The following is a 10082-nucleotide window of genomic DNA, read 5'->3' on the forward strand; positions in this document are numbered from 1 at the left end:
AGGCAAAGTGTCTTTGAGAGGCGATTTTTCTCTGGTCCCTCCATAGCTCACCACCACGTTAGACTTCGTGTCCGATCGCAGGCTTCACGGCGGTTCCAGCGTTATCCTTCACCCTCTCAGCTTCTGCTTAAGGTCCACCCGCGTGGAGCACACTAATTTTTGCAGTCGCACTGCCCGGTGGCTAAACAAGAACTGATTTTAATCCAAATAACCTTTGCTGCGCTCTACCGCCCCATTTTAGTATTTTCCAACTCCTCCTCATCTTGCCCTCTCGCCGAGTCTGTGTAGGCTGAGTTTCCCGAAAACTTGAAGGGACTTTCCTTCCGCGGGCGCGCAGCGCGCCCAGGGGCTCCTCCTCTGTAGGTGGGGGGATCCAAGCAGAGGTTATTTTAAAGGTCCCTTGCTCTTCTGCGTGTTTCACACACATGCGCCCGTGTGCATACATCTGTATTTTGTATGTTTTAAAGTGCTAACGGAGTGAAAGGAGAGAGCCAAGTTAATGAAACGTGGTTCTCCACTAAATCCTTTCTTAAATCCCCTCTGTATGAAGGCTTGGTGTGTTCACGCAATTCTCAATTAACCAAAGCCTAGGAAAAAAATCAAACTCCGCGCAAAGGTGGCAGATTCCACCTCAGGTTCCACCCAGGGTTCAGGACTCGGGGAAGCAGTTTAGAGAGTGGCTGGAGAAAGCCACAGGTTCCCTACATCGCTAAATCCAAACCCTAGAGGAAGCAAGTGGTTTTCTCCTTTGCACGCCCCTGGAGACGAAATTTAGAAAGGCTGCCTGCAGCCTGGTAAAATTCCTTTCTGCCTTCCTCCGCTTTGCATCCTTTCAACACTTCTCCTCATCTTGCCCCGTTCCCCTAAGACAGCAGGAAAATAGTTTTCCTGGCACACCCCACTCCGCAACCACACACACTTTTGCTGCATCCTGGCCAACGCCCCCACCTAGTGGTTTGGGCTTGCCAGCCTTGCTTTCCTCTACTGTGATTTCTAAGAGAGTGCTGCAGTTTGCAAAAAGAAGAAGGAGAGGAAGAAGAAGAAGAAGAAGAAGAAGAAGAAGAAGAAGAAGAAGTCGTCGTCGGCGTCTGCTTAGGCTCCTGATGTGGGTGGGTGGGATGGGAGGATGGGCAGGAGCCCCTAATATGTGGTGCAAGTGAGGCTTAAGGTTAGTCAGAGCAATGCTGGGCACTAGGGACAGGAGGAGAGGAAAGAGAAGGTTTTGCTTTTAACCCCAGCTCTGATGCTACAAAGCTTCCAGAGGACATTTTTGGAGAACTGCCACCTGAAGGAGTACCTTCACTCTCAATGGAGGAATGTGCTGTTTTCTTCATAATTCTTAATGCTATCAGAGCGTATACTAATTTACTTATTTACGTGGTTATTGTCTATCTACCTCTTCTAGAATATGAGCGGCTCGATAACTGGGTCTGGGTATACCCCATTATACTTCTGATGTCTAGAATTCCCAGCACAGAGAAAGCACTCTATTTTCACCCTCCTGACTGGTTTAGGGAGGAGGAAAGTAAGACAACTTGGATTAGGGTTGGGTCACCTTGGATAAAAAGCTCTTCTCTCAAAGGATCTCAATTATTCTTTGAAACTAAATGGATGGGCGAGATAATCTTGGGCCCTAGACTAAATAATACTCCTTAAAATTTGCTTACACTTAACCTGATAAAGTCACTTATGACATAGGGTTCATCGAATGGGTTATACCTGCCAAACATGGAGCTAGGTGCTAGAAACTCCCAGTTGGGATCACTTAGCTGGGGGCTGAAAGTACATTGCCCTTTTCTGGGTCTTTTCTTTAAACTTTGTCTGACTTGTACTTCTACCCTACATTGATTTCTGTTAATGTTGGAGGAGGAAGTGAGCACCAGGGATCTGCCCAGAGGTCATGGCACCTGGGAGCTGGCATTGCTTGGTGCCACATATAGCTGATATCCTGCTGTATTTATTGACACCAGAGAAGTCACACTGGTGGTGATGGTCCCAAAGCCCGTTTCTTTTTTTCTTCCTTTCTTTCTTCCTTTTTTTTTTTTTTTTTTTTTTTTCCCTTTTAAATTTTGTTGACCTCCTTTCCAGGCAGGCTGTGGGAGGGAAGGTCCTTACTGTGAACTGTTTTCCACTGGCACTGAACTGCTGAGCCGCTGGAGACGGAGGGTGGAATGGAAGGTTTAGTTTCACATACAGTAGGCTATGGTTTGTGATACTTTCACATTTTTGTAGACAGTTCCGCCCCCCCCCCCCCACACTGTTGGCCCACAGTTAAAGGCGGGGCATTGAATGGAAAGCACAGATTCCTAAAACCAGATGTGAAAAATTAGTTTGCATTGTACCAAGAGTTAAGTATGACTCGAAGCCCGAAGTTTAAAATGCACTATTGGCCATTTCCTTCTAAGGCGATATTACCGGTGCCTCCTTCTAACCTGGGTGTGGTCCGCAGGGCTGGATAAAATTCCTGAGTGGAGAGGTCAGAGCCTGAGGCTGGCTCCGCCTAGCACTGGTCTGCTGGGGTGGGGGGTGGTAAGTAGAAGCCCCGGAAGGTAAGCGGGGAGTGTGCTTGTGCCCGCGGCCGAGGGCGTGGATCTAACTGGAGGGCCGCGCTGCAAGCTCGGAAGAGGGCAGAGGCAAGGACGGGACGCCCTCATCCCCAATCCTGGCCAGAACTGTGGCGTCTGGGTGTCAGGATTGGTAGGGGGGCCAGGGGATAGGTACTGGGGAGAGAAGGCGGTAGGACCCGGCGGGAAGCTTCCTGGGCCGGGGAGGGATCGGGGCGGGAGGAGAAGAGGGAGGGAGACAGAAAAGGGGAAGGTGATGGGGAGCGGGCGTCCGCACTTGCTGAGCCGCACGAGTTGCACGGCTCGAGCAGACCGGACCTGGACTCTATAAAAGAAGCCCATCTGCTCTGCCGCTCACACGCTCCTCCCGGGCTGGCGCACGCAGCGTTCTTCCAGCTCCCCAAGACACCTGCCCCTTACCCGCGTGCCGCGCCAGGTCCCCCCGACCCGTGCGCCCAGCAGCATGGCTCCAAGCGGTGCCTGTGGGACCGAGGTGGTGGCGGCGGTGGCGGCGCGTTGCGAGCAGCCGCAGCCCCAGCCCCCGAATCCCCCCTCAGGCGGCCCCGTCTCCGCGGGGCAGCTTGCCGGAGTGGCCAGCGCGTGAAAAGAAGGGAGGGCAGAGCTCCGGCGCGAGGCGCGGCGCAGCGCGGCTCCCAGACTTCACCCCACCCAGCTCTGGCGGCCTAAGCAGCCGCAGGAAACTGCCCCAGTCTGGGGAGGGGGGCGGGAATGCAAGACCAGGACTCCTGGCTGGCCTGCAAGCTTTGGTCTCGACAGCTAGGAAACTCCTGCGGGCCGATTCTGCAGATCGAGGAGCGCCCGGGTTAGGAGACTCAGCCCCGAGCAATTGGGGTAAGAGACCCTACCTGGCTGATGCTCCCTCCTCAAACAATACATCGCCCTCCAGCACTAGACGCCTAGGTGGGATTCCGAGTGGAGCGGGGGCTTAGCAACCCAGGGCTAAGACGGGGCGTGAAGAGGAGCAGGCTGGGACGCGGCGGCAGCGCCTGGCGCACTGGAAGTGCAGAGAACGCGCTCGCCTGCCTAGGCTGCCGCGCCCTTGACCTCTAGTTCCAGCAGGAATCTGGGTGGAGGAATAATTGAGGAGCCCACGGAACTGACTAGCAACCGGGAGACAAGACTGTGGTCTCCGCGGTCCTGCCGCCCTTTCCTTCGTTTGCTCCATGCCCAAGAGCTGCGCTCCAGAGCTGTGGCGAGGAGAGACATGGAAGAAACGGGCACTCGGTGCGCCCCGCTGCCGCCCGCGGGTTCCCAGACCGGGATTCCTCAAGCCAATCTCTCCTCTGCTCCCCACAACTGCAGCGCCGAGGGCTACATTTACCAGGACTCCATCGCCCTGCCCTGGAAAGTACTACTGGTCATGCTGCTGGCACTCATCACCTTGGCCACCACACTCTCCAATGCTTTTGTGATCGCCACTGTGTACCGGACCCGGAAGCTGCATACCCCAGCCAACTACCTGATCGCCTCCCTGGCGGTCACCGACCTGCTCGTATCCATCCTGGTGATGCCCATCAGCACCATGTACACGGTCACCGGCCGCTGGACGCTGGGCCAGGTGGTCTGCGACTTCTGGCAGTCGTCGGACATCACCTGTTGCACTGCTTCTATCCTGCACCTCTGTGTCATCGCCCTGGACCGCTACTGGGCCATCACGGACGCCGTGGAATACTCAGCTAAAAGGACTCCCAAGAGGGCCGCGGTCATGATCGCGCTGGTGTGGGTCTTCTCTATCTGCATCTCGCTGCCGCCCTTCTTCTGGCGTCAAGCCAAAGCCGAGGAGGAGGTGTCGTACTGCGTGGTGAACACCGACCACATCCTCTATACCGTTTACTCCACGGTGGGCGCTTTCTACTTCCCCACCCTGCTCCTCATCGCCCTCTACGGCCGCATCTATGTGGAAGCCCGCTCCCGGATTTTGAAACAGACGCCCAACAGGACCGGCAAGCGCCTGACCCGAGCCCAGCTGATCACCGACTCCCCCGGGTCCACGTCCTCGGTCACCTCCGTTAACTCGCGGGCTCCCGATGTGCCCAGCGAATCCGGGTCCCCTGTGTACGTGAACCAAGTCAAAGTGCGAGTCTCCGACGCCCTGCTAGAGAAGAAGAAACTCATGGCCGCTAGGGAGCGCAAAGCCACTAAAACCCTGGGGATCATACTGGGAGCCTTTATCGTGTGTTGGCTACCCTTCTTCATCATCTCCCTAGTGATGCCTATTTGCAAGGATGCTTGCTGGTTCCACCTGGCCATCTTTGACTTCTTCACGTGGCTGGGCTATCTCAACTCCCTTATCAACCCCATCATCTATACCATGTCCAATGAGGACTTCAAACAAGCATTCCATAAACTGATACGCTTTAAGTGCACAGGTTGACTTGTCAGTTGCAATGAGGTAGCCTGAGCGGCCTTTGGGGACCATGTTGGGTCTGGTTCCACAGGTAGGTCGACTCTTCTTTCACTGTTACTGGGTCGGATTGAGACTCTGTCTTCTGGGCAAAGGCAGTGGATCCTGAGAAGCCAGGACAGCCCTGAGAGAGAGAGAGAGAGAGAGCTCTGAGAGGAGAACTGTTCGCACTAAAGATAGAGCTTACCTGCAGGGGAAGGCTCACTTCGTCCCCTCAAACTCCAGGTCCAGCACTGACCCTGCCGCAGCCAGTCACAGGGGAGGGTTGTAACTTTTAAAAAATCAATGAAGGAAGGGGGATCCTCGCCCTGCTTTGGTATCATGGATCATGCCCTCTAGAACCAGTGGTACTTGTTGTCAGAAGCCTGTCTGAGATAGATCTACATACAGCCTGGCAGTACTTGAACTAGACGCATAATACCCTTTGTTTTGGGGAGAACTTTGTGTTACAGCCTCATTTCAGAAGAGTTACTTTGGCACCCTTCAGTCTCCAGTTTTTGTTTATTTAAACTTGGTTGGAGAAACTTGTGGATTTGGTGCTTCAAATCTTACGTGTGGCTTGGAGGATGCAGAGAAACCTTGAAGAGTTAACAGCAAAATTCTGATGTTAAGATCTCTATTTTTATTATAATTGAAACTATATGGGGTGGGTGGGTGGGAATGGGAGATGGGGAGCATTAAACCGAGAATCCACACCTATGATTGTTTTCTGCAGATTTGTAATTTTTTTAAATTCCTATTTAGTGATTGTCAACCCACATTCTAACAACTCAAACAAAACATTATGTGTGCTAGTGCCAAAGTCTGCAGATTGCTTTATTTTTCTTCCTAATTTCATGTACCTGTTATTTTACACATTTAAATCCTCATAAATGAAGGATATGATGGGTGACTCAGCCCAAGCTGCTGCTATATTTCTTATTAATGCAGTCGATTAAACTGATGAGTATATACTGCTCCTTAACAGGGAAAGTATTCTTATTCCTTGTCTAATTCAGTGAGATGTAAAGGAGACGGCTAAAATAGAAATGGTTCTTCTATAATTAAGGAATGGGGGGCAATAGGAGGTTGTATATTTTGACTTGTAAAAAATCTTAAATGCATGAGACTTTTTTCTGATAGTCATTTACACTCCTTCCCATCTGTAATTCCTTTGTGTGCTAACATATAAAGCAACTGAGAGAACCAGCTCCTTTCTCCAAAAATCTTCAAAGTGCAGTATGAACCCCAAAAAACTATATTAAAGGAAAAAAAATTATTTTCCCTTGCTATTGAAGTTTGGGTGGGAACAAAGATTATTAGTAAAGGACATGCAAAGACTTTATAAAAGCTCACAGAAGCTAAACTTGAGCCTGTTTTTCCTGTAACTGATGGAACCAAACCTGACTTACCTAGGCAATCAGGGAACTGACAAGCTTTTGAACCGGCGAAATTCGTCACTGACCTGATACCTCAATGAATATAATAAAAGTAATACTTTATATTTATCTGTCTTTTCAAATTTCAAAAATACTTAGTTGTTGTCTCAAATTCACTCTGAGGACTCTTCCAACACAGGGAAAGATGACACAACAAAAGATGAAAAATACATTATCTAAATAAAAAGAGTAGCCCTGAAGAACCCATCTGCACAGAAAAAAAAGAAAAAAAATTCTGTATGTGGAGCATTTAATATGCCAAAGAAGATTCACACTCCATTCTTCAGAGAGCTTTCTGCAGTGTGATACCTTTTGTCTGCAGAAGCAAGTTGTCTTTGTAAAATGAATTCACTCCCTGCTTGAAGCTCCCCAGTCCAGACTGTGAGACAATAGATGCATTGAGCTGAAGTACACTGCTGCTTTCCTACTGTGCAGACCTTCACTCTGGGGGTAATGACTCCTGAAAATAGACTATTCAAAAGTTCACACATAAACTAAGTAAAAAGGGGGATTTTTGATCAACATTTACACCTGTCGCTGGAGTAAAATAAAATTTTAGGCATTAGACAATCCCTATATTTCTGTTACAGCCCCAGGGTTTTTGTCCATTTTGTGACATTTCTCCTATGGAGACATCTAGCTTACTACTGATGGGAATGTACATTCAGCACGGTACTTGTTTCTATGTTACCAGTGTGTTTGACTTTTGTCTATGCAGCTGTGTTTTCTTTGGGCCTAAGAAACAATTAAGCCAACTTCTAGGAGCTTGAGGGGGAAAAATGAAGTGAAATAAATAGCCACTTACAAATGACTTCTTTACAGGGCACTTGCAATGATTGTGTCCTCCTATTAACAAAACATGGCATCTTAGTCACATGGGTTGTTTGCCATTTGTAGATTACCCACTTAACGGTTTTGCTTTATTATTTGGCCGAATTGACTGAATTTGGAGCATATTGTGTGAAGTAGACGCTTGCAAACCCTTGTAGTTATAAGAGATCTAGAATCATCATCCAGCATTGCACTTGATAATGCAAAGTGTACTCATCCCAGGGGTATGTAGTTAAGGCTGTTAAGTTCCTTGTCAGTTACTGCTGCTTCTAGCATAGTTTGTTTTGTAAACTAGACATACGGCTTTTTCTCAGAACATAAAATGGGAGATGGAAATGTTAAACTTACATAGAAATGAAAATATATTTTCATTGGCTGTGATAACAACTAACTTTGCCATATTGTTTAATTGCACAGAATTTCACACAAATATATGAATGTATACTCATTAAAAAAATACCAATATTGTCTTGTGTTTCTAGGAATTTTATTAGAGTTTCCTTTTTAAAAATGGACACGGCACCCGTGAATGAAGGTTATGGAGTTCAACAAATTTCCTCTAGAGTAATATTCTTCACTTTTCCTCTCTGTTATCTTAGTTTTTATCTTCTTTAACCAGGAAACCCTGAGAGGACTATAATTCACTCAAGCGGTAAAATCTCAGATTATGTGTATTTGATGGAGTTGCTGTGACTGAAAATTGCCGTTGGTGTTCCACCTTTCAACAAATGTGTAATTGGAAATGACGTTTAGGAAACTAATGAAATAAAGTCCTTTCCGTGTTCAAAAAAGAATGGGTTGGTGATTCTATTAGCATGGAAAGATTGGTTCTTTGGATTCTGTGTTGCATTTAGGACTTCAAACCTGCAAGAGAGAATAATTGATGAGAAACGAGACTGTGGTGGACTGGCCTGAGTACTGTCATAATTTGGGGGATTTTGTAGGAAGGGCTTGAAAGGAATGAGGCAGATCATGCTCTCACATGCTGCAAAGGAGGTAAGTCAGATGCACCATCACAAGAGTTTTCCAGATCCCTCCTTTTAGAGGGAATGTTTAGTCTGTAGGCTAGATAGTGGGATTCCAAGATACTGCATGGTGCTTGAAAAACAGAAAAAGGAAACAGGGAAGCAGGGTTAGAAGAGGCTTGGGAAAATGAGAGAGGAGGAGACTGACCTATGGAACAGCAGAGGAGTAGACACAAAAACAGCTTTGGAATCAGAAAGTCCTCAGTTTGAATAGCAAATAGAGTGCCTTACAGTGGTGTGGCTGTCCTCAAAGGCAGCCTACTTGGAATTTGTTGCATGCACCTGTGCCTGTAAAGCACCTATGGAAATACCTGATACTCAGCACATGTCCTTCCTTGTTAGCCATTATTTCCCCATTGCCTCCATTGCGGATGTAAGGCTGTAGCTTAGAAAAACTGATGGCTATTGGAGGGAGGTTGGACTGGGGAGGACCAAGCTAGCCTGTATGGGAGAAACCTGGCTAGACCAGAAATGATGGAAGTTAGGAGTGTTTTCACACTTACCCACTTTGGCTAGTGAAAAATAGCCCAAAGGCCAAAAGCTGACATAAGGGTTGGTTTGCTGTGGCCCCAATGGCCAAAAGGAAATTGCCAAATATTTAATGTTCTATAGCATTCTCTTATTCTTCCTCTTCTTTGTCTAGAGATTTTCCCAAGAATCCAAAGCCTCTTTCCACATCTGCATCTTCCCTTAGATGTTTCATTTTTCCTTTTCGAGCTTTTCTCTTATGAAGAGAGAGCCATGAAGAACCATGATAATGCGTTGATCTAATATGGTTCTTATTTTAGCTCTGGAGGGAAGATTTACATATGTAAAAAAGTTGTTGATTCAAGCTAATGTGTAATTAGTGGGGGTAAAAGCTTTTAACTAGGGCATCTACTGGAGCTTTCGAAAGGGTAGAGGCTGGAAGGGAGAGTGGGTGGCAAGGGAAGCTTCTGCACCCTTCATCAAAGTCCATCCTTTAGCAGTCCACCAGGGGGCAGAGTGCCGCTGAGTTGTTTCCAGAATTCAGGTGCTCACCATTGACAATCCCTAACTCCTTCTTGGATACTGCAAATGGTAATTGACTTCTCTAGACTCTGAAATGAAGATCCATGAGCCAAGGGAGGGGGGGGAAGGGAGACTTATCATTTATTAAAAGAGATTTTTCAGAATTGCAAATTCAGGCAGAGGATCCCTAAAATAAACCTAAAATTTTTCTTCATATATGCAAAATCAATTATTTTCTTACTCATCTCTAGGCCTGGGAAATGCTAAAATGTTGGTATTACAACATTGTGACCTTTGATTAATGCGGCAATGGATGAATTCAGATGTTAGAAGACAGAATTTATATTCAAATTAAGGAGGGCTAATTACTTAGCTATATCATTTGCCACCATGATTTTTCTCATCATTGTGTTTTTCTTTCTGAAATTTCATTGGTTTGAGGCTGATACATCCATAGCTCAAAGGTAGAACATATGTCATTTACCTTTTAAAGAGAGGGCTGTTTTTTGGGGTGTGTGTGTGTGTGTGTGTGTGTGTGTGTGTGTGTTTCTGCACAGAAATAAGGTATATTTCCATGTCAGTTTTCCCCAGAAGGCTGTGTAATTTGGGCATTTACTTTAAAAAGAGGCACATATAAAAAAAAATAAAAATAAAAAGAAGCACATATAAATGTGAGTACAATCTTATGTATCACAAACATAAATTCCCGTGTCAAAGAATAGATGATATAAAATGAGAGAACAGGTTAGGTTTTATCATTGCCATTCCTCCTTAACTGTTCTCCCTAGCATTTTCATGATCCCCAGAGGGGAGTTTTCTATGTGCCATT

At 46.9% G+C, this 10082-nt stretch overlaps 1 protein-coding gene across 1 annotated transcript; it reads left to right on the plus strand.

Annotated features, from left to right (window-relative positions):
• Positions 1 to 2894: 2894 nt before the first annotated feature.
• On the plus strand, positions 2895 to 5570 carry HTR1B (5-hydroxytryptamine receptor 1B). The gene has a single exon (XM_046005742.1). The coding sequence runs from the start codon at positions 3790 to 3792 to the stop codon at positions 4957 to 4959; it is 1170 nt and encodes a 389-aa protein (XP_045861698.1). The 5' UTR covers positions 2895 to 3789; the 3' UTR covers positions 4960 to 5570.
• Positions 5571 to 10082: the final 4512 nt, after the last annotated feature.

Source organism: Meles meles, chromosome 5, assembly GCF_922984935.1.
Source record: "Meles meles chromosome 5, mMelMel3.1 paternal haplotype, whole genome shotgun sequence".
NCBI classification, from domain to species: domain Eukaryota; kingdom Metazoa; phylum Chordata; class Mammalia; order Carnivora; family Mustelidae; genus Meles; species Meles meles.

Coding starts and splice junctions, on each gene's coding strand:
- HTR1B (XM_046005742.1), top strand. CDS start 3,790: ATGGAAGAAACGGGCACTCGGTGCGCCCCGCTGCCGCCCGCGGGTTCC.